Source organism: Oryctolagus cuniculus, chromosome 11, assembly GCF_051225735.1.
Source record: "Oryctolagus cuniculus isolate XC-2025 breed Fujian yellow rabbit chromosome 11, ASM5122573v1, whole genome shotgun sequence".
NCBI classification, from domain to species: Eukaryota; Metazoa; Chordata; class Mammalia; order Lagomorpha; family Leporidae; genus Oryctolagus; species Oryctolagus cuniculus.
The window spans coordinates 77,964,710-77,989,776 of NC_142877.1; the positions used below are offsets into that span (position 1 = coordinate 77,964,710).

The following is a 25,067-nucleotide window of genomic DNA, read 5'->3' on the forward strand; positions in this document are numbered from 1 at the left end:
AATAAACCTTTTTTTTTTTTTTAAAAGTCTGTGTGCTGGTGTACACATGCATGGAGAAGTCTATAAAAAGATGTTCATCAGTGTATTGACTATGTATGTATATTGATTATGTTGACTTCAATATGGAGACATATTAAAGGATATCAATTAAATAACAATAGAATTTTAAGTCACAATTTACAGAATTTTAATATCCTTAGAAATATGAACATAAATAAGTTATCAAACTATGAAATTATTTCCAGGAGTTGCACAGATAACACTAACAGGAAAAGAAAACTGACATCACATCACAAACGGGCTTTTCGGCACAAATTAGAATTCAGAGAGTCCTGTCATTCACACAGCAGGCAGGCCCATTTTGATTGTGACTTATGTCCTCCTTGGCCTCTCAATCAATCTAGACCCACATGCAGCCATCTTCCTCCTGTGGGCAGTGTTTCCCCTCCAGCTCTGATCTTGCTTATTCATTTTCCTACAAAAAGCACAACTGTCCTTTGGGATTAGAGACCTCAGTTCCCATAGTAAGCAGAATGGACTGGGCACAAAGGCGGGCTGGAATGTGGTTTAACAATGTTTCTGGGGATACATTATCTCTTATTTAAAAACAGAAGAAAAACTGGGCAAATAACTACGGTTTATGTTCAATTTGGTACTTCTATATTCATTGATCAATGATTTAAAAATGATTTTTACAGTAACTTTTTATTGATTACTTTAAAAAATTCTAGATTGGACTTCTCAAATACAGAGTTGACATGTTTTTTATTATGTTTTTTATTTTCTGACATACATAGCTTGCTTTCTATTCTAGTCAGCATCACAGAAATGTTTCAAATCCTAAATTTAACATAAAGCTGTCAACACTACAACAGTTATAATACTTGTGGCTATGAAAACAATGTCATTTTACTCCATGTGGTTGCACTAAAAAATAAGTGCTAAGTGATAACAGTCAAGAAGAGAAAAAAAATGATATAGTCGCCTAGTTGTAAGCCAATTGTATTATTAACCTATCTTTAGAAACAGAATATGTCAATAAAGTGGACTACTCTGCACAAAAGCCTAGAAGACCTGGGAATGTGGTAGCACAGTTGAGAAACTGCAGCAATTCTTGGAGTGGCTTCTGCTCTGCAGCAGGTGTTTCCTGTGTCATTACCATAATTGCTGCCTACATGAAATATTTTGCTTCAATCACACACGTAGCCATCTCTCTGGATAATGAATTATGGTCTTCTGTTTTGTTTGCTAACCAGTAGCTGGATCATAGGTAGATACTTAGCCAGCGTTAGCCAGCCTCCAAATCACATGCGGGTGTGACCCCACTCCCAGTTTATAGTTCAGTAGGTCTAGGGTGGGGCTTGAGAATTTACACCCTCCCAAAGAATTACCTAACCCAAAATGTCAATAGCCCCAAGTTTGACAAACCCTGGTTTATAAGTCTTCTGAATGTCTAGGGTTCTATTTCAAAGAGCCAGTAAGTGCCTTTTGCCTAACCAAGGATACCATGAAAGCAAAGTTATTTTCACTCTTTTTAGCTTCCTGGGAAAGAAGTTGCCTGATACCAAAAGCCAAAGTTTCCAGTTGGGTGTTTATTATTACGTTGAGCTCCTTGATGGACAGTCCTGCTCCTTTGATCTCAGTTGTGCCTCTATCATTCTGGAATTCTGTTGTCTCATCACCCAAACAAACAGTGGGGTTCGTGCATGTGCTGGATTCTGTTGTCTGACAACACTCATTTCTGCTTGAATATCAGTCTTTCTAGACCCCAGGCGAATAAGCATTCACATTTCACTAGAATCTAATCTAGCCTCTCTATTTACAGGGCAATCCTCCCTATCTTTGTGTTGTTTGCATTGATAAGCAACAGCTTTGATTTAATTTTCAGTTACAATATTCTTCCCCCACAAGGAAAGCTGGAACATATTTCATGATATTAGTTTCCACCATAGCAACAGAAGGCTTTTAAATGCATGCATGAATATTCAAGATTTAATCAGTGACAAATGAAATGTATTGCTGTTGCTGAGTTATTATTTTATGCAAGTAGAATAAGCAAACTGCAGTCTTTTATTTATATACATGACACTAGAGGAATATTTGAACTGTTTTGGAAAGCAGATCTTTAGTCATTTGTTGAACCTATACGCCTCTCCCATCCTTCAGATAGCAGTAACAGCAGATGGCCAGCAATGAAATAAAGTTTTTAGATGAAGTGTTTTCAACATTTAATGGATTTATATTTAAATAGTCACTTTGCGATGTTAGTAACATGGTGGCATTTCTTCTATATTGTTCAAGTTCTCTAATTAAAAATCCTACCTTCCTGGATTCACTGGGAGATATAAAAATTCAGACATTAAGATTACACTTTATCATCCAGTCATCATTTTGGTTTCTTTTTGTATAATCAGTCCCTTTACTAATGAGGCGAAATCTATAGACCCTTTTCCCAGAAAAGCACATGTATGGTGACATATAACGTAGAAGCCCTAGTGGATCAGGCCATCCATTTAAGCACTCTTGCCTTAAAGCAACCTGGATCTGATCTTGTGAGCACCCATGTCTCCTGCTCTTAGAGCTCCCCAGGAGAGACAAAACAGCTGGAGGGACTTCTTAACTTTAATAAGTTAGCACATGCCTTCTATAACTGACGTTTTGCTATGATTTAGACCCTTGAATAAAGTCATACATGTCAAGACATCTTTGACAGCAAACTCACCTGCCCCATCACCTCCCTCCTCTGACTCTCCCTCCCACTCGTCTCTTTATCTCTTTGGCATCACTCATATTCAGGAAGCTAGCTGTCATGTTGTGAGCTGCCTTATATTGAGATCCTCTTGGTGAAGAACCAAAGCCCTCCTGCCAACAGCCACGAGGGAGAGCTGGGAAGCAGATCCCCTAGTCTAGCTGGGCTATCAGGTGTCTGCACCCCTAGCTGCAGCCTCCTGAGAGATTCTGAATCTCCCAAACTGCTCATGAATTCCTGACCCGTCAGAAATGGTATAAAACTTTGTTGTTTTAAGCTATTAATTCTAGAGTGATTTTTACATACTCATAGCTAACACAGGATTGAAGCAAGTGTAAGCACTCACCAAACATTGATCAAATTTTGATGGAATGTAGACACAAAACTTTCTCAGTAGGAATTTTTTTTCCTGACTTGCCACTAGAGGGCAAATGGTCACAGAAAATGGCTTGAGTAAAGACTGGAAAGGCTTTTTCTATTTTCAGGGAGCCACAGATGCCAGATTCAGGAAAATCTTAGGAATTCTCTGATCTAGCTCTGTTAAGTTACGGATGAGGATAGAAATGCCCAAAGACCTTAACTGATTTGTTCAAGGTCACACAGGCTAGATATAAAAGTACATACTCAGCTGTGTTGAATAACATAAAAACCAGTTAACTATTATGTAAGTCCATTGTTTTTGAAAATCACCAGGTATAGAATGAAGGGACAAGGTTCTTTTTCATATCTCACTTCAATTAATATATTTACATACCTAAGATCCCAAAACTTACTGTGATAATCATTTATTGGGTTCCCATTATGAGCCATTTAGCACACACTGTGTGCTATATGCCTTTTCATTTATTCTATGAAACCTATGCCCATCTATGCATGAGGGTCACTGTCTTGTCCAGAGATGCAGAGCTAGAAAGAAGCAAAGCAAATTTGAGTCTGATGAAGGTTAAATCTCGTGCAATTTTCTTTTTTTAGGATGAAAGTCATAGTGTGATTATACCAAATTTTCAGTGCTTCTGGAAAGCTTTTAGTTTCTGTAGCTATTTAAATGTTGCTGTGTAGCATTAGAAGAGAAAATAATAATTTTAATGGTTCTCCTTGTTTTTTTTTTTCCCAAAAAACTTTTCTCTCCCTTTTTCTTTCTCTCTCTCTCTCGATCTCTCTCACTCACTCCACACACTCACCCCACACACTATAATACATACACATATTGCCTCCTTCCCTCATTCCAGTCACCCAGCTATGTGATGTTAAACTTCCTGGAATTTATATTGTTGTAACTTCATTTCTAAAATGAGAAATTATCTACCTCTTTTGAGGTCTTCATAGGGACGCTGTGAGGATTAATGAAGTCTCATGGATCTGATTTAATTTTTTGCAGAAGGCAGGTGTTTAATAAAGCTGAAGATCATTATAGTGATAATTAATCATATTTTAGGACATATGGACAGTTGTTTGGCATTGATACCCTCCCTTCTCATTTATGCATGTCACTTTTCACACTTCTCATAGCTGAGTCTACATCTGCTCCCCTTGAATCAGACCTCGCCCTGTGGCTTATTTGCCCAATAGAATACTGCAGATATGACTGCTGTTTTCTATCCAAGCCTTTAAGAAGCCTGGCCTTTCTGCCTCCCTTCCTTGAAAGAGAGGTGTAATGTAAGAAGTTCAGCTACGCCGAGATCATTTCGTTGTGAGGAATCTCAGGCTCCATGTGGATAGAGAGACAGAGACAGGCCTGGTCAGCTCTCAGACGTTCCAGCCAGCCCATTGGAGGACCTGGTCAAGTGTGAGTGGAAAAGTCACTTTCAATTTTAGGCATTTCAGCTGCAGTGTATGCCACATGGAGCAAAAGAGCTGCCAGGCCCAGACTGCACAACCAAGAGATCATTCAATAATGGTTGTTGCACCATCATGCTCTGGGAGGTTTATTACACAAAAAGAGATACTTGAAATACCTATCAATGTTTAAAATAGGGCCAGATATCTCTTGATCGCCCTGTATTTGCTAAATAAAATAGAACATTTCTTCAGAAAAAAACAGATGGAGGTGAGCTGACCATTTGGTAAAGTGGAGGGGAATAATTACTTTTCAGAGATTACAAATTGTAGCCCTGTAAGAGAATATTTATTCATTCCTTCATTCACTAATTCATGTTCAATAAATACTTGTTGAATAAATGTATTGCCTATTGTGCATGGAGTATATGAGAACAGAGTCGAAAGAGACAGCTAAGGCTCCTGATCTCATGGTGCTTCCATTCTAAATGGGAAGACATATAGCAACAATCACGGCAGAATGCTGGTTTCTACTGGTGGTTGGGAAGGGAGAAATGGGATAGCATCGTTATACTCTTTCCTCCCTCACTCACCAGCAATAAACCAGTAGGCTGGGCTGGGGGTGGGGGAAGAGACAGAAAGTGTTCCCTTTGAGGTTGTCATACAGTTTAATTATCTGCAACCCAATAAGCAGTTTTTTTTGGTATCAGCATATACTTAAAATTAATTATATGGAGGGGCCTTTCCATTTCATACTTTATATCCCAACTTTGCTAATATTGAGACAAATCGTGTCAGCTTTAGAGAAGGTAAAGTTAGGAGTTACTAGCATTGGAGGTATGGATACTGTGCTGGCCTGTGCCCTTTTAATCCAGCTTCTGAGACATGGCCATTGCTGCATTAAAATAGTTTGAATCAAGAAAGAGATACAGGAGCTAGATATTTTACAGCCCTTGATTTCCAGAAGGCTTCAGTTACTGATTGTTTTTCTGAAGAAAGAGCATTTTTCATAAGAAAATTCCAAGTGGAATGAATGGTAATGAGATAATATTATGGCTAGTACAATTGGCTTTTCACCAAGAGTCATCTGGTCTGGATTGTAATTTAATGGGAAACATTATGATAATATTCAATTTATAGGATAATCTTTTTTTAAGATTTAGTTTATTTATTTGAAATACACAGTTACAGAGAGAGGTAGAAACAGAGAGAGAGGTCTTCCATCCGCTGGTTCACTCCCCAGATGGCCGCAACGGCTGGAGCTGCACCAATCCGAAGCCAGGAGCCAGGAGCTTCTTCCAGGTCTCCCACGTGGGTGCAGGGGCCCAAGGTCTTGGGCCATCTTCTACTGCTTTCCCAGGCCATAGCAGAGAGCTGCACTGGAAGAGGAGCAGCAGGGACTAGAACCGGTGCCCATATGGGGTGCCGGCGCCTCAGGCCAGCGCTTTGACCCACTGCACCATGGCGCCGGCCCCAGGATAATCTTTTAAGTAGTAGAAACTATAGCCTGTGGATTCAAACTTTTTCTTCTTTAACCACTAGGTAGAGGCTTATCTGCTCTCAAGAGGTCCTAATATAACTGTCTTATATTCCTAATTCCATGGTGCCTCATTCTGCATTAAACATAAAGATTTATGAATAGGTTTAGAAACAGCAACAACAGCAATCTCTCCATCTCTGAAATAATCTTACTGTACAGTAACAAATGACAATGATTTCCACCTACACACATGCCTTTCTCCCTAGGAAGTCTGCAATCTCAGAGTGCTCTCTTGCCCTTCAATTTCTAAACATCGTCTTCATTTGGGATGAAATTAGATGGAAAATTACTTCAGTAATCTTAAAAACACTGAGACAACTCTTAATGAATAAGCCATTGAAAACATAAAATAAACAGCAGACTTCAACAGTTTGACAGCCATGAAGTTCTTATCAGCCAGAAGAGGCGTATATGGTAGGAGATTATGGATACTAATTACACATTCCATACCACACCCAACAGCTCAATGAAGACTCCTTAGGGTTTACTATGACAGATACTCTCCTAACCTCTTTAGCTCTCTGCTTAGAAGTCTATGTATTCTTCAGCCCTCACCCATAATTTCTGGGTTTATATCAGTGTCAGGTAGCAATGTTTTCTCAGGTAATTGAACATTTCACTAAAAACATCTCTACTCTCATTCACTCAAAGATTCCCAGAGAGGAGACACTTAAATGCTTCTTAGTTTTGGGAAAGTGGGTGCTGTGGGGGCCAGAAATGCAGCAGGTGGAAGAATCTTTCCTGCCTGCACCACGGCTCACTAAGCTAATCCTCCACCTGCGGCACCGGTACCCCAGTTCTAGTCCCAGTTGGGGCGCCGTATTTTGTCCCGGTTGCTCCTCTTCCAGTCCAGCTCTCTGCTGTGGCCCGGGAATGCAGTGGAGGATGGCCTGAGTGCTTGGGCCCTGCACCCGCATGGGAGACCAGGAGGAAGCACCTGGCTCCTGGCTTCAGATCGGTGCAGCGCCGGCCGTAGTGGCCATTTGTGGGGTGAACCAATGGAAGGAAGACCTTTCTCTCTGTCTCTCTCTCTCAGTGTCTAACTCTGCCTGTCAAAAAAAAAAAAAAAAAAGAATCTTTCCAAGATGAAGACAGTAATGACTCTTTGCCCAATTTCAGCTGATGACCTGAATAACTAACCTTGGAGAAGGTGGTGATTTGGAAAAAGAAATTAAAGTCTCTATCAGGTGCTGGTTATCATCTTTTGGACCATCCAGTCTTTCATTTAATCATTCATTATAAATATATCAAATGACTACTGTATCCCCTAAATTGTACTGGGTCCTAGAATTACCTCATTCAGAAAGACAGAAATAGTTCCCTCCTGCACGTGAGTCTGCAGTGTAGAGGTGAAGGCAGCTAATAATCAAATATTTGCCTTCAAGTGTTACATATGGGAAGTACATTGTGCTATGGGGATACGCTAGAGGAGTGTTCCTATCTCTTCCAACTGATTGCAAAGAAAAAGATATCAAAGAAAATATTCTCATCTGGGATCCCAGTACATATGACTTCGTTTCCTGGGCTTTGATGTCCTCAGATGAAAGTGAGAGATCTTGGAATAAATTAATTCTTTTTTTAAAAAGATTTACTTATTTATTCGAAAGCCAGTCTCTCTCTCTCTCTCTCACACACACACACACATGCACACACACACACAGAGAGGTTTGCCATCTGCTGGTTCACTTCCCAGGTGACTACAACCACTGGAGCTGCACCGATCCGAACCCGGGGGCCAGGAGCCCATGCGAATGCAGGGACCCAAGAACCTGGGCCATTCTCCACTGCTTTCCCAGGCCATAGCAGAGAACTAGATTGGAAGTGGAGCAGCCAGGACCTGAACCAGCGCCCATATGGGTTGCCGGTACCGCAGGCAGCGGCTCCACCCACTGTGCCACAGCGCTGGCCCAGGAACAAATTAATTCTAAGTTTCCTCCCAGTGATAAGGTGCAGAAATCCCATTCAAACCTCCTCAATTCTAGTGGTGCATTCATGATCTTTCTCTAAGAATAGTTTGAGGACTTCTTGGAGGCCACATGCAGACAATAGCTATGTCTTTGATCTTTTCCAAAGTGCCAGCTGGGAGGCTCGATTTCAGAATCCAAAGATGCTCGTTCACCTCTATAGGAAGCACTTGGGAAAGGAAGACCTTGTGGTTCTCCATAGGGTTCTACCTTCTTTTTCCCAAAGGCATCCTTTTTCATGTGTGCCAACCATAATTCAGGGTGAGCTGTCACAGGCCCTGAAGGTGCTGCCTCAGAGGTTCATCCTCTCATTTTCTCCCTAAAGTAAGAGGATTTGCAAGGACCCAAATTATTCTCCTTAGACATTTAATTACCAAAATAAGAATATGAATCACATACACAAGGGATAGTAGAAACATGCCTGTGTTTTCCAAGGTAATGTGCAAATGAATTCCATAGCGAATGATATACTGTGGCTCTTTCAATACCTTTTCCAGCCCCTCTCTTCCTTTCCCCTATTAATGAAGACAGAAAATGAAAATACTTCACTTCCAGTCTCTCTTTCAGATCAGGGCAACTAGATCACTCAGTTCTGTTCTATAACAAGCAGTTGGAAGTCCCTAGGAACTAAGAGAGGTTGTTGCTACTTTGCTTTTCACTTTCTTCTTGCTTGGGACATGCCTGTGATGGTGGAGATACAGCAACCATCAAGGAACAAGTAGATAAAAGTTATCAGTAAGGTTGGTAGAGGAGAAGGAGAATGACATTAGTTTTTTGATGATATTTTAGAGAAACTGCCTCAGCTTTGGAAAATCTCCATTGCACCTGGTATTTTAATCTACTTTTTTTAAAGATCTATTTTTATTTATTTGAAAGCAGAGTTACAGAGAGAGAGGGAGAGAAAGGAGGTGGAGAGAGAGAGAGAGAGAGAGAGGGAGAGAGGGAGAGAGAGAGAGAGAGAGAGATCTTTCATCTACTAGTTCACTCCTCAAATGGCCACAATGGCCAGAACTGGGCCAAGCCAAAGCCAGGAGCTCCAAAGTCCATCCAGGTTTCCCACATGGGTGGAAGGGGTCCAAGCACTTTGGGCCATCATCTACTTTCCCAGGCACATTATCAGTGAGCTAGAGAGCAGCAGCCAGAATTCAAACTGTTACTCATATGGGATGCTGGCATTGCAGGCAGCTGCTTAGCTCACTGAGCCACAATGCCAGTCCTTTTATTGAGTTTTTGTTTGTCGCAGATGAATACAATCCTAACCGATCAACTGCTAATAACATCGATCTTATACAAAGGGTTATGTATAGAAACTTCTGGGTGGCCTTGGTGTATTGAGCCGCATTTTTAGCCCAAAACTGATGGAAACATCCTTGTTTATACAGTCTTGGTGTTTTAGCAGCATTTTGTCTTATAGGTATGATGTGTTGAGAAATAAACTTTGGAAAGTTTAACAAATGAATGTTAAGCTGCCGGCATCACGAGTGGTGACAGGAAGACACAAACACTCAGCTTTGAGAAGCCCTGGGTTGTCATCACTCTGGCTGGATTCATTGGTGAGCTGCTATGCCTCACTCAGAGACAGGCTCTGAGGCTGACATATATGTTTTCCAAAATGCAAGGCTGTCTTAAGTTGCATAACACAGGGGTATTTCTCACACCAGAGAAGGCATTTCTTAGATATTGAAACACTTTAGACTAAGAGAGGGTCTTTACATCTTACTAAACGAAGTGTTTTGAAAACACCATCTCTTTATGCTGTAGAGTCAAATCCTTACTTAAATCCTCCTGGGCAATGTAATTTTGGAAAAGTTATGGGACTTCCGTAATGCCTAGCTTCTTCACTTGTAAAAAGTATTAATAGCATTTAGTTCCTAAGGCTGTGTTGTTGTATACAATTAAATTTCCAATAAGTGTTTCCTATTATTTAAGCAAGTGCCATGGTGTGTAACAGCAGGAGAGCACTACCTGGTCCTGGACTTCTTTAAACAGAACTAAGGAAAGAGTCTGAGTTGCAAAGTGAGAGTGAGAGTGAGGACTTTATTAGGCAAGTGAGAGAACAAAGTGAAGTGAAGAACCTAACAACAGAGCTTCCTGGTCATAAGACCCGGAGAGGGGACCCTAGAGCTGTATGTCTGTTAGGGAAGTGGGACCCTCATTCTTTAATAAGTAATCTGACTTCTCTTTTATCTACATCACATGGTGTGGCAGCTTGGACACGCAGTGTGGGGCTGTTGCTGATTGGTCTGGGGTCGGTCTGCAAGCCTGGAAGGAGTTGGGGTTAGACAGGTCTGTTTGCAAAAGCTCCCCAGAGTGGAAGGGAGCATGATTGGTCTGGTCTTTGTGGGTGTAAGAAATGGAAAAGCGCTGAAATGAGAGAGAAGGGAAGGTTCACCATCTTTCTGGAGCAGGCCTATCCCTGCCTGTATTTCTCTGTGCCTGGATTCCCCGCCCTGAGACATCCAACCGGCTGCTGATGGGAATTAGGGTGATGACCGCTCTGGCTGCTTCCCACTGGCTGGGGTGAAATGGGGGCAGGCTGGTCTAAGAGTCGGAGGATCAGTTGAGCGGCCCCAGCAGAAATCGTCAGGGATGGTCATTGGAGGCTGCATTTGAAGAACTATTTGTAATTTGAAGGCTTTAAGTCTGATGGCGATAAGAGTCACCAACTTGTTAAAAAGGCAAGACCTAAAATACACAGTAGAAGGATAAAGGTTATACCTGGAATAAAGGGGCTCCAGAGACCCCAAACCCAACCTTTGAGAATGCCTATTAATGAGCCTAACTGGGTTTCCTGGTTGAGATTTTGATTAAGATTGCAATATACTCTAAATGACCCCTTCGGTTTTGTTAGGCTGGTCTCTACCTTTTATGAGTTGTTGATCCGGCAGGTTTCATTTAGTAAAGCACAAGCACCACCAGCCTCTGCCACCAATGTCTAAGGCTCCTAGGTTTTGAAAGACTTGTCGGCTGGTGAATGAAGGCTGTCTTGTGCTTCAGTCGCCTTGTCTGACGGCAGCCTCCTACGACTGTTGTATAGGCAGGGAGGGGTTACAAGTAGAGGTGTGTGTGGTTTGGATTCCAATGGGCCAGAAAAGTCTTCGGAGTATTTCCCATCCAATTCCCACTCGCTCTACGGCTGGATTGTCTGACTAGAGGCCCAAATCCTTTACCAGAGAGGGAATGGAAATCTTCTCTTAAACCTAGCATTTTAAAAAAGATTTATTTATTCATTTAAAAGTTAAAGTTACAGAGAGGCAGAGGCAGAGGCAGATGCAGAGAGATCGATCTTCCATCTGCTGGTTCTCATTGGTCCCCAAATGGCTGCAACAGCCAGAGCTGGGCCCTTCTGAAGCCAGGAGCCAGGAACTTCTTCTGGGTCTCTCACATGGGTGCAGGGGCCCAAGAAGATGGGCCATCCTTGCTTCTTTCCTAGATGCATTAGCAAAGAGTTGGATCGGAAGTGGAGCAGCTGGGACTTGAATTGGTGCTCATATGGGATGCCGGCACTGCAGGCGGCAGCTTTTCCCACTACACCACAGTACTGACTCCAAATCTGGTATTTTTAATAGAGGGTTCTAGGAAGGGTATTTATTGGAATTATGGTATTTAATATCTGGGATAACCGAAACTACCTCCAAAGATATGGCAGAGTTTTTTTCCACAGAAAAAAAAGAGAGTCCTGTACCCAATAGGGTGATAGCTGTGGTTTTTTTCTTTTGTGCACACCTTGGAGTAGTTGGTATAGTACTGGTAGCAAATGCCTTTAGGATCAGGGAGGGGAGGTATCAGAAAGATCAGGTCTTAGCTGTTGGGCTAGGATGAGGACCTTGGAGCAGTTGTGACTAGGACCTGAGTCTCTTCTGGTAGACAGGTGGCAGGATTTAGTCCTGAGCATGTTACAGTGGATATCTCAGGTCCTTCTAGAAGGAGGGCCTAGTACCCAGGGATGTAGGCATCTGAAATCCATGGATGATATTAGGAATTAAGGAGCCTTTTGATGTCATGGGGTATGTAACTACCAAGGTTCTACCACGGGCCCTTTTATTTGCCTCAGTAACCAGCAAACTCACTGCTGCCACTGTCCTTAGGCATGCAGCCCATCTTGTAGAAATGGGATCTAGTTTCTTTTTTTTTTAGATTTATTTATTTATTTGAAATTCAGAGTTAGACAGAGAGAGGAGAGGCAGAGAGAGAGAGGTCTTTCATCCGATGGTTCACTCCCCAGATGGCCGCAACGGCTAGAGCTGCTCCAGGAACCAGGAGCTTCTTCCAGGTCTCCCATGTGGGTGCAGGGGCCCAAGGACTTGGGCCATCTTCTACTGCTTTCCCAGGCCATAGCAGAGAGCTGGATCAGAAGAAGAGCAGCTGACTAGAACCGGCGCCCATATGGGATGCCGGCACTTCAGGTCAGGGCATTAACCTGCTGTGCCACAGCGCCGGCCCCAAGGGATCTAGTTTCTTACTTAAACAGGTGACTGCTTGGGGTGAGGGTCCCAGAGATTGAGTGAGAACACCAGGTTAGTGCCATACCATTCAGTGACATGTAGAATATAATAATCCTGGTTGGGAAGTCCTAAGGCCAGAGCTTCTAGGAGAGCCCTCTTTAGTTCCTCAAATGTTGTTTCTACCTCTTGTTCCCACTGTAAGAGATGGGTCCTGTATTGTTGGGTCTGTTTTAGAAGGTGGTATAGGGGTTGAGCTTTTTCATAATCCTGTCACTCCTCAAAAGACCTTTAATTGTTCAAGATCAGTGGGTTAAGGAAATTTCAGAATGGTTTGTACTGGCCTTGCTATAGGACCCTTTGGTTTTGAGAAATCAGTATGCTGAGGTCAATGACTTGGGAATGTCAAATATGGGCCTTTTCCCAGGATACTTTGTGTGTGTGTGTGTGTGTGTGTGTGTGTTTAGATTTAAAAAGCAAGATTTATTAGAGTCAAAGACCTTCAGCCAGAGTGGCATGGAGAAGTGTTCCTGGCATACTTTGAAACCTCCATGTCTAAGGAAGGTCAACAAGGACTTAGTCCTTTTAAGAGCTATCTCTTGGGCTGACCCACAAATCAATAAATCATCCACATATGTAGTATAGTAATCCCTGCATCGTTCCAGTGTAATGAATCCTTAGACAAGGCCAGTCCCAACAAATGGGGCCTATCACAGAGCTCTTGGGGAGCATGGTCCACATAAGCTGTTCCACTCCAATTAAGGAGTTCTCAAAACCAAAGAGGGATGGGCTCTCAGGATGTAACAGTATACCAAAGAAGGCATCTTTGAGATCCAGCATGTGAAAGATACTAGCGGAAGGAGGTACCTGAGCCAAGAGACTATAGGGGTTGTGTACAACAGGCTACAGTAGGACCACTACCTCATTAATGAGCTGAAGATTTTACATTAGCCTCCATTTATTGGGACCTTCTTGAACTCCCATAATAGGAGGGTTGTAAGGGCTCATACACTCAGTTAATACTCCCCGTTGTCACAATCCCTTGATTAGGGGCTTGAGGCCCTCTCACACCTCAGGGTTCAAGGGGTACTATCTCTGTCTAAGAAAAATAAGTTGGGTATATTAGCAGAATTTATTCTTTAAGATTTTATTTTTTAATTTGAAATTCAGAGTTGGAAAGAAGTCGGCAGAAAGAAAGAGAGGACTTCCATCTGCTGGTTCACTCCCCAAATGGCTGCAATGACCAGGGCTGAGGCAGGCTGAAGCCAAGATCTCATTTGGGTCTCCCACGTGGGTGCAGTGCTTGGGCCATCCTCCACTGCTTTCCCAGATACATTAACAGGGAGCTGAACAGGAAGTAGAGCAGCTGGAACAGGAGCCAGTGCCCATACGGGCTATCAGCATTGCCAGCAGTGGTCTAACCGGCTATGACATGACACTTTCCCCTTTTTAGTTGAATCTTAACACAGGTGTGGCAGTGTGGGCCCTTCCAACTGTCCCATCATTCCAAACCTGTGAGTCTACCTGGAGTTCTAAGAGTGAGAGGCAGTTTGTAATTCCTGGGGGCACTAAGAGCTTTGCTTAAGTTAAGGATAAGAGGCCCCTTCCGGCCGGCGCTGCGGCTCACTAGGCTAATCCTCCGTATGTGGAGATGGCACTCCAGGTTCTAGTCCCAGTTGGGGCTAGAACTCTCTGTTTCTCTCTGTTTCTCTCTCTCACTGTGTAACTCTGCCTGTCAAAAAAAAAAAAAAAAAAAAAAGAGGCCTCTTCCCAGGAGAGAAGTTGAAACTTTGGAGATGATAAGAAAAGAGTGGGTAAAAGCCGGCGCCGTGGCTCAATAGGCTAATCCTCCACCTTGCGGCGCCGGCACACCGGGTTCTAGTCCCGGTTGGGGCGCCGGATTCTGTCCCGGTTGCCCCTCTTCCAGGCCAGCTCTCTGCTATGGCCAGGGAGTGCAGTGGAGGATGGCCCAGGTGCTTGGGCCCTGCACCCCATGGGAGACCAGGAAAAGCACCTGGCTCCTGGCTCCTGCCAGGATCAGCGCGGTGCGCCGGCTGCAGCGGCGGCCATTGGAGGGTGAACCAACGGCAAAGGAAGACCTTTCTCTCTGTCTCTCTCTCTCACTGTCCACTCTGCCTGTCAAAAAAAAAAAAAAAGAAAGAAAAGAGTGGGTAAAGTGGAGGTCTCCCCAAGAACAACCAAGAGGTGGAGAGAAATATATCTCTATAAGCTTTCCTGTAAGTCCCTGGATCATAACTTTATGAGGAGACCTAACCAGGGCAAGAGGAGAGCGCCAAGAAGCATGCAACTGCCTGTATCACCCAGAAAGTTGACCAACTGCCCACCCACCCTGAGTTCTGGAGCTCCTCTAATTGGATTAGAGCAAGGGGAGGGGACATTGCTGCCTGGGGAACCATTACTGGTCATTTGTTGCTCCCATTGCCCTGGGAGACTGGGGCAATATTTTTTCTCAATAATTCCCTCCACAGTTTGAGCATAGTCCTGGTGGTGTCTACTGCTTTTTAGGGCGTTCACATATAAAGTGGTCAGGCTGGTGACACAGAAAGCAGACTGGTCCCTTATCTTCCACTTTTGGGGTTTCTATAGAGGTGCCCCACAGGGCCAACATCATTTCGTGAAGTCTCTTGTTTTCTTGCTATCCTTTTCCTGGTCTCAATTATAATATACTTTAGTGGCCTCCAAAACCAGGTCATCCAGGGTTCTAAAGATCTTAGCCACCAGCTTTTGGAGCTTAAGGCAGAAGTCTGGGGCTGACTTATATAGGGATTATCCTGGAGGAGAATCTCTCCCTGTAGCGACTCTGAATCTATGAGAGTGTGTTTGGACATAGTCTCCCAGAATCTCTGCCGGGAGTTCTTTTTCCTCCTGATGGGGAAGAGTAAGTTGCACATAGTTAACATGTTTGGTTTGGGCAGCCTTGAGGACCTGTGAGATACAATAGAGGAAGTGCTCATGGTACCAGTCCTCAAAGGGGTTTTTAGGGTCCCAATATGGTTTCTCCTCAGGTACAGCATCACGTCCAGTTGGCATGTGTGGGTGTCTCTTGGAATGTACAAGATAATAGGCATTGCCCACTTGCCTGCCCACACTGATCTAAAATCTTTTTTCTCTCTGTGGAATGTAGGGTCTCATTGAGAATGAGTTGGACATCTCTCCAAGTTAGAACATAAAGGGCACAAGGCCTCCCAAAACTACTAAGGTACTTATCTAAGTTGTCCATGTAACCACCCAGATCTTGTTTTATTTCCCTAAATTCAGACAGATTGAAGGGAACCATAAGCACTCCCCCTGTTGGAGCCAGCCAGAGAGGCATCATCTGAGATGTTTCTGGTGGAACATTAGCGGCAGGTCCTGGGTAGGGAGGAGAAGGAGGCAAACTCCCAAGGCCTCCATTCATAATTATTCAGAGGGAGGGTGGATTATCAGACTCCAGTAACGGTCTGGGTGGCCTCTTAAGATTTTCTTCCAGTGCACTATGGGAGGGGAGCATTCTCAGGGCTGCCAAGAATGAGCCATGTAGCACCCAGGTTGTCACTCAATCAGGGTGGCATTTAAAGTGAAAAAAGCCTGCACATACGGGACTTCTGTCTACTAGCCTTTTCTTGGAAAGAAGAGATTTAGCTGTAGGATGGTGTTATAACCGAGGGTCCCTTGCTCCTGATCTCTGAGGGGATATTTAGGCCATGCTAGAGTGCAAAGAAAATAAGACCCCCTTTATAAGGTATTGTGGGTCTAGCTCCTTTCAATGCTTGAGGAAACATTCTGGCAGGGAATGAGAGAGGATCTTGAACTGAACGGTTCCCATATATGGAGAGGATGGATGTGAGTGAAGTGGGTTAGCCCCCTGCCCCTGCTTGGGTCATGTGCTGTGTCAGGGCATCCCCAGCCTCTGCCTGAAAACAGGAAGATAGTATGATTCTCCCCCACCCCCACCCCCACCCCAGCTCCCAATCAGGAGTTAATCACACCTTACCCATGTACAGCCCCTAGAGCCATGACTTCTTTCTACAGGGAACCTACAGGGGCCTCATCAACCTGATCCAAGTATCCCCTCCTCACCAGTAGGAATTTCTCAGCAGTCTGACTGGCAGGAGGGCTCCTGGTCCTGGAAGATGGAGAGAAGGCTAGATGATCCTTTCTTTCTACCCCTGGAGTTGTTTGTGGCAGACCCATACTGACCATGAACCAGAGCCTAAGACCAGAGGAGAACATCTCTGGGGTTTTGGCACCAGAAATATAACAGCAGGAGAGCATTATCTGATCCTTGACTTCTTTCTTTCTTTTTGTTTTTTTAAGATTTATTTATTTATTTGAAAGTTAGAGTTACACAGAGAGAGAAGGAGAGGCAGAAAGAGGGAGAGAGAGAGAGAGAGGTCTTCCATCCAATGGTTAATTTCCCAATTGGCCACAATGGCCTGAGCTGTTCTGATCCAAAGCCAGGAGCCAGGAGTTTCTTCAGGTCTCCCATGTGGATGTAGGGGCCCAAGGACCTGGGCCATCTTCCACTGCTTTCCCAGGCCATAGCAGAGAGCTGGATCAGAAGTGGAGCAATGGGGTCTCGAACCAGTGCCCATATTGCCAGCACTTTAGACCAGGGCTTTAACCCACTGTGCCAGAGCGCCGGGCCCTTGACTTCTTTCAATATAGAAATAAGGAAACAGCCCGAGTTGCAAAGGGAGAGAATATTTTATTAGGTAAGCAAGAGAACAGAGCAAAGCTGTAATAATTGTAATAGCAGAGCTCCCCAGCCATAAGACGTGGAGAAGGGACCCCAGAGCTGGATGTCCATTGGGGGAAGTAGGATCTTCAATCTCTAAAGGTAATCTGACTTCCCTTTTATCTATATCACCTGTTGTGGCAGCCAGGACACCAGTGCTGATGGGGCTAGGGCCCGTCCACAAGCCTAGAAGGAGCTGGGGTTGAAGGGGTCTAGCTGTTCATGGACATTCCCCAAACGTGGAAGAAGGCATGATTGGTCAGGTCTCAGTGAGCATAAGAAATGTGGGAGAAGAAGGGAGATCATGCCTTCCCAGATCATGCCTATCCCTGCCTACATTCCCCTATCCCTACAGTAGGAGCTATGCCATGAAGGTTTGTATATATTTTATTTTAATTTGTTTAAAGTGTCTTTCCCTGTGTTTCACTTAAAACAGTCTTTATGGAAACGGGATCATCAGTAATATTTTTAATGGAAGTCCACTGGAATTCTTGAATTCCTTGGAGCTCCTCGTAGGCAAGGAATTTTTTTGCCTAGTGTCAAGCACAGGGTTTTGCAGGTAGTTGGTACTTAATACCTACCATTTGTTAAATAAACAACTCAGTGAGTGCTATGAAATGAACTGAAAGACATTCCCTTGGCCAATTCTTTATCACATTACATTTGTGAAGGGCCAAATAGATGAACTATTTTTAGAACATAAAGCCCCTCATTCTCAGTGTACTAACTTCCAAGCTTTCAAGAACTTGTTTTGGCCTGCAGTATTATTAACATTATGAGAAGACCTCAAATCCCCTGCCCTTTGTTATTTATTTAATAGTTCTGTTTGTTTTCTTCAAGTGGGATAGCAGAGATGTGGGATTACATTTAAACTACTGAATTTTTATTCATTGAAATCTAACATTTTCAAGCAAGGAAAAGCAGAACTAGACCAGGAAACAGATATCAGCAAGAAGCCAATTTCGTGTTTCTTCTGACCCCATAAATAGGATGTAGGTACTTTGCTAACAATAGATTAATACTTTTGTCTCTCCCCAATGACTTGTTCATCAGCAAGCTTTCCTTGGAATTTGGAGTCTGTCATTGCCTGTGCATTGTCCACAAGCATGCAATATAATTGAAGATGAAAATAATGACTGATAAGAGCTGTGAACCCTACAGGTGTTACTGATTGCTACAGGCACACTTGGTCAGACACTCTTGCCAAAAGAGATAACAGAATTGTGATTTCGTATTCTGTCTCTACAGAGCAGATTGCATAGAGGAGGGCCTGAAGACACAGCATTACAATTTTCTGAAGCTGAGGTTCAATAAAAAGTTGATGTCTGTCACCTTGTTGACAACTGACATGTTCTTAGGTATTACTTTCTTTATTCATTTCATAAGTTTTATTAGGTTACAAATAACAAAACAAACCAAAATAGCTGTAGCTTAAATTACCTGGAAGTTTAGTTTCTTTGCAAGTAAAGGAATCTAGGAATAAGCAGTTCTTTATTGTTGAAGACATTAAATATTCTCACATATTTTATCTCTAAGGTTAGGGTATAACTCAACATTTAAGTAGAATTTTGCCAGATTTGAGAGATTTCATGGGTTGATTTTGCTACATTTTTATTAGAATGAACTATATGTGGCTCTTAGCTAGTTCCCAAACTTGCAGTCACCCTTAAATATAAGGAGTCTACAGAAAGTTTATGGAGAGTATATTTTATGAAAAAAATAACTATGGATTTCAATTTTTTTGCAACAAAATAAACATATTTTCATTACATTTTCCATGAACTTTTTGAAGAACACTTATAGAAAATGCTCTGTGAACAGAGGCAGTTACTATGGGAAGTTAGTCTTAAGTTTATAGTTGGCAGTTTAGTCATCAGTTGTTAAGTAAAAATAGTTATTGGATTAGTTCTTTGAGACAGACCCTGGGGTAGGTGTCTATGACTTGAGTGTTTCCCCTTTCCCATGACTCCTTAACTCCAAGAGGAATGCCTCCATTTTCCGTAATGAATTTCCACATAGCCAGAATTTTTACAATGCAGTCTTATATAGTATTCATGCAACACGTAGAAAAGGTTTGTCACAATTCAGAGTATTCAATTGGAACAGGCTGTCAAAACTATACAGATGAGTCTTCAGTACAGGAATTTGAGGGGTGGGAGGAATAAAGAATAGGATTACAACCCAAGACACATGTGCACAGGCTAGGGTGGCTTCTGGTATGCCCAGGGAACAAAGAAAAATTTGAGTATTTTATTAATTTTATTAGTGTTAGCGAACACAGGAAGTTGGACTATTGCCAAATAATCAATCTCAAATAGGAGTTACTGAAAGGAAAGCTTTATTTACTTGGGACAAGTAAAGGAGACCATGGGAAGGTAAATTCCCTAAAGAAAGCTACCTCCCTGAAAAGCAGTTTGCCAGGGATTTTATAGCAAAATTTAGGAGGCTATTCAGGCCCTTGCTGCTCAAGCAACACATATCTTCATGCATTCTGTGTTCAAAAATCTGGCTCTGACTGGTTTCTTGCTCCTTTCCTTGTTTGTAGTGATCTAGCCCCTTCTGAGTACCATGTTGTAAGATAAGCTTTCCTGGAATAACCTCTGAAAAGCAAGCTCAAGGAAGTAAACTCTTTCAGATTCTCTGCTCCTGTTCCTGGGACCTCCTCTTGCCTAAATCCTGCTCCCTGGTAACATTAGGACAAAGATATTTACCTAAGTTATTTTGAAACAAAGTTCTTTGGCACTTTGAGCCTTGAGGGAGCCAACAAGCTCTGACTGTGAACAGAGGCAGTTACTATGGGAAGCCAGTCTTAAGTTTATAGTTGGCAGTTTGGTCATCAGTTAAGTAAAAATAGTCATTGGATTATTTCTGTGAGATAGACCCTGGGGTAGGTGTCTATGACTTGAGTGTTTCCCCTTTCCCATGACTCCTTAACTCCAAGAGGAATGCCTCCATTTTCTGTAATGAATTTCCACATAGCCAGAATTTTTACAATGCAAACTTATTTTTATAGTATTCATGCAACAGGTACTACATATTTTAATGTATTTATTCATTTTATCTGAAAGGGGAGAGAGAGAAAGAGAATGAATTGCCCATCTGCTGTTTACTTCCCAGATGCTTGCAACAGCCAGGTCTGGGCCAGGATCCAGAAGCTAGGAATTCAATCCTGGTCTCCCACATGAGTGGCTGAGTCCCAAAACCTGAGCCATCATCAATTGCCTCCCAGGGTGTACATCAACAGGAAGCTAGGTCAAACGCAAACGAGCTAGGACTTGAACCAAGCATTCCAATATAGGATGCCGGCATCCCAAGCAGCATCTTAACTCTAACAACACATGCCTGCCCCATGCAACAGATACATTTCCCCAGAAACATTGTCCATTTACACTGTGCAAGCTATCTGCATCTTATTGCCCTAAAGGAGCCTCACGTCACACAGATCTCCAAGGACACATGCTATGTTCCAAAGGTTACGGGTTATCCCAGAAAATAAACACGGAAGCTGGGAGAGGACCATTTCAGCCCTGTGTTTTATTTGTTACATTCGTTACATTCGGCCAGATGATATCTTTTATCAGCTGTGTCCTCAGTGCCTTTGGGGTAGTTTTTCCACCTCCACTGAAGGAAACTCTTCAATCCAGTTTAGGATGAGTGAATAGGAAAAGCTGTTAGTGCTTAGCAGCTTGGCGCCTCTTTGGCAGGCGTTCAAGGCTGCTGGCCTGAATGCCAAATGGACGCAGTGGGGTGTGACCCGGAGACAGAAACCACTGGAATGTCCTTGTTCTTCCAGTCCTCCTCTGCATTCTCACTAAAAAGAAAAATGTAAACTTAAATCTCTCCAAACATCCATTCCCCACCTCTGTACTTCAGGCTGAGTTTGCTGATACCAGCCAGTTATTTCCATGCTCTTCCACATTTTCAGTAAGTCAGTGAATCAGAAGAGCAGGCTGACCCACCACCAGTTTTCAGTTCTGTCCACTGAAGGTTGCCAGTACCTTCATCTCTTCTGAGAGATCATCACTCAGGAGTGCAGATGTGTCCCCGTGTTGAAAACACATTTATTTTATCCTTCTAGGGATCAAAGTATTTGTCAAGAATCGCTTTAATACTGGGTAATATATATTCATGTGTCAAGATTAAGGCATAAGATTTTTATAAAAATAATATTTCATTTTTCTTTGAAAAGTCAAATTAATGTTGAACAGAAATATCATGCATGTTTTTTTAAATATCCTTGAATTAATCAAATATATTTATTTCTTTTAAACTCCATGAGTGTTTAGATCTCCTTTAGTTGTGAAATATTTTAAACACAGAGAAAAGTGCAGAAAAATATAATAGTCGCCTAGCATCATCAAGCATTCAGAACTCTCATTAAATTCTATTTATTTGTCTTGAGAGTCTCATGGGATTTTTACGTAATAACACAGTTTCTGTATAGTGGTGTTGTTTTTGTTTTGTTTTGCTTCCTTCCTTTGCTCTTTCTTCCCTTCCCTTTACTCCCCTCCCTTTATGTTCCCTTTACCCTGGAGATGGTGGGAAGTCAATGAAGAGTTCTATGCAATAGAGTCAGATGTCAGATCTTCATTTTAGGTAGGTGATAAATTTGAAATGATGAGTATGGGGATGAGAATATCAGGGAGAAGGCTATTTTAATATTCTAGGCAAGAATGTTTCCAGTTCAGATAAAGGTTGTAGCAATAGAAATGAAGAAGCAGGGGTCCGGTGCTGTGTCATAGTAGGTTAAGCATCTGCCTGCGGTGCCAACATCCCATATGGGTACCAGTTCAACTCCTGGCTGCTCCACTTCCAATCCAGCTCCCTACTAATGGCCTGGGAAAGCAGTAGAAGATGGCTCAAGTCCTTGGGCCCCTGCACCCGCGTGAGAGACCCAGAGGAAGCTCCTGGCTTCTGGCTTCAAATCGGCCCAACTCTGGCCATTGCAGTCATTTGGGAAGTGAACCAGAGGATGGAAAACCTCTTTCTCTCTTTCTTCCTCTATCTGTAACTCTGCCTCTCAAGTAAGTAAATAAATCTTTAAAAAGAAAGGGAAAGAGAGGTTGGGAGGGAGAGGGAGAGAGATAGAGAAAGCAAAGAAAAAGGAAGGAAACAAGGAAGGAAGAAAAGAAGGAAATAAGTAAGTAAGTAAATAAATAAATCGTTGGGGCTTTGAGAGTCTGACACCATTTAGACAAGAATGCACAGTGAAAAGATAAGTCTCAGGTGACTCCAGGGCTTTAGGCTTCTGTGATGTAGAGGACAGTGGTGCCACCAGCCGAGATTAAAAGACAGAAGGAGAAGCAGATGTGGGGAGACTAATGAGTTTTGCTTGCCATGGGGAGTCCAGACATACAAGCATGGTGCAGGCCTGGGGCTAAGATGAGAAGACAGGGATGGAGAATGAGATTTTGTTCATCATTAGTATAAAGATCAAAATTAATACCATAAAAGGGTTTGAGTTCATCTGAAAGGCTGTGCAGAGGAGAATGATCTAGACATTGAACTCCAGAGAGCATCCCTGTGTCAGAGAAGATGTTTGATGAGAAGATAGGAACTGTCAAGACTGGGAGAAGAGTCTTACCAAAGGGTGTAATTTCAGTAAGAACATGTGTGTGTGTGTGTGTGTGTGTGTGTGCATGTTATTTCTAATGCTGATCCTATTTCAAAACTTCTAAGATAATTGTATTCACCATCTTTTCTGTTCATAAGAATTTCCAATGGGTAGTGAGAATTTTTTTTTTATCTAGAAATGTCAGCATTAACAAGTAAAAACATTAAACCTTTAAATTCTTGGGTGCACATGGCTTTAGAAAAGAATGAATTTCCCAGTGCTGTTCATTTTCAAATTAGCTAGCAGGATGCCACCATTATTGTTAACAGTTATTGTTAATAAAAAAGTTAAACAGCTCCTCTTGAAAAGAAAGACATCCCTTTACCCCTGAAGTAACAAACTAAAAATCCCTCCTATTACGCAAATTGAAAACCAGGAGGCAAATTTTAATTAAAAATATTTATAGCAAGAGGGATAGCAGCTGCCAGTTTCTCTCACCACTCATGAATGTGTTTTGCAGCTGGCGGTAATTCTCTCTTATTTCAATCAGTTTAACCAATAGCAACAGCTGTTCACCAGGCAGGGGACATTTTATTGATACCCATGTGATGTGTGGTACTGGGAAAGAAATCTTTAATAGGAAGAGTTTTTAAGAGAACCACAGTGTGATTTCATGGATCATTGTCTGAAAGACTTCTTTCCTAAAGTAAAAAACTGCTTTCACTTTGAAAGTGCCTCTGTCTTTCATAAGTGTCAATCATTTCTATGAATTTCCAAATTTATTATGTTTGCTCACATTGATTGATCATGTTGAACAAAAGTATTTTAAAACCTGGAAATGGAAGTGGGAAGAGCTAAAGTGCATATGCAGGCATGGATTTGATACAATACAATGCTATTTCTTAGGAAACCAGGTTCTTAAAGACATTAGAATCTTGTTCAGGAATGCAAAACACCATTGAATCAGGGACTTTGTCTTCTTTGGTTGGGTTTTTTGCTTGTTTACCAAGTTGCCAGAGTTTCTGTGTTTAGTAAGATACTGTGTTCTAGTTGATAGAAAACCGAAAATTCAAACAAGAATCCAGTGAAGTAAATGGAAGTTGCTTAAGTGATGACACACTTTATAATAAATTTAACAAACTTACAACATGCATTAAGAGAGGAAAACTGATGACTCATCTGAAGGGGATTCATGCTCAGAGCTTATTGGGTGAAGGTGACATTGCTTCTGTTATACATTCATATGGAGTGAAACAGAGCTGAATAGCACAAATTAATACTAGAAGGAGAAAAATGTTTTCCTCAGAGAATAAACATAAAACAGGTTATTAGAGCAAATTCTAAGAGGATCCCTGGTCTTGCTGCCGGGGAAGACAACCACCAAAATAAGCACAACTGAAAGCACCCAAGAATGGAACATGCTCAGGCTTCTATGTGTTCAGGGTGCCTTCGGTAAACTTTTTTTTCTTTTTCTTTTTTCTTTTTTTGACAGGCAGAGTGGACAGAGAGAGAGAGAGAGAGACAGAAAGAAAGGTCTTCCTTTGCTGTTGGTTCACCCTCCAAAGGCCGCCGCAGCCGGTGCGCTGTGGCTGGCGCACTGCGCAGACCTGAAGGCAGGAGCCAGGTGCTTCTCCTGGTCTCCTATGGGGTGCAGGGCCCAAGCACTTGGGCCATCCTCCACTGCACTCCCTGGCCACAGCAGAAAGCTGGCCTGGAAGAGGGGCAACCGGGACAGAATCCGGCGCCCCGACCGGGACTAGAACCCGGTGTGCCGGCACCACAAGGCGGAGGATTAGCCCAGTGAGCTGCAGCGCCGGCCTTTGGTAAACTCCTTTCTAAAAGTATTCCTAGCTTCCGCTTAGTAGAAAGTATTCAGCAAGACACCTGAGGTCAACTTAATCCCTACTTTTACTCCCCAAATGCTTCATAAATTAAACTTTTACTTGAAGCATTTATTGAGTTACAAAAAAGGGATAATACAAAAATCAATACTTTTTTCTGCCTTATAGGTCCTTAATGGCCAAAACTGTAAAAACAATGGAGGATATTTTAAGGTATTTCTTTTATTTTATTTATTTTTTTATCTTTGTTTTTCTTCTTTTTTAATTTTTGATTTTCTTTTTTTTGTTCTTGCTCTCTTTTTTCTTTTCATATTTAATATGATGCTTCTGAGCAACCCTTTTAAAACAAAGTGAAAGAGATTCTGCCTGAGGACCAGGATGAGTGAGCCAGAGACAGGAGACTAGAATCTGGACTCAGAGACTTGAGTCTGAACCACAGATCTTATGCGGCTGGCTGCTGGTT

General features: G+C 42.4%; 1 protein-coding gene and 1 long non-coding RNA gene across 3 annotated transcripts in view; one reads left to right on the plus strand and one right to left on the minus strand.

Moving 5' to 3' along the window:
• Positions 1 to 25,067, plus strand: part of LOC108176667 (uncharacterized) — a 73,022-nt gene that overhangs the window by 8,008 nt on the left and 39,947 nt on the right. The window lies entirely within an intron of this gene.
• Positions 20,724 to 25,067, minus strand: part of LOC149123538 (uncharacterized) — a 178,329-nt gene continuing 173,985 nt past the window's right edge. Inside the window, exon 3 of the mRNA XM_089307447.1 lies at positions 20,724 to 21,020. Within this exon, the coding sequence (XP_089163573.1) occupies positions 20,881 to 21,020 (140 nt within the window). The 3' untranslated portion in view covers positions 20,724 to 20,880. The remainder of the gene's footprint in view (positions 21,021 to 25,067) is intronic.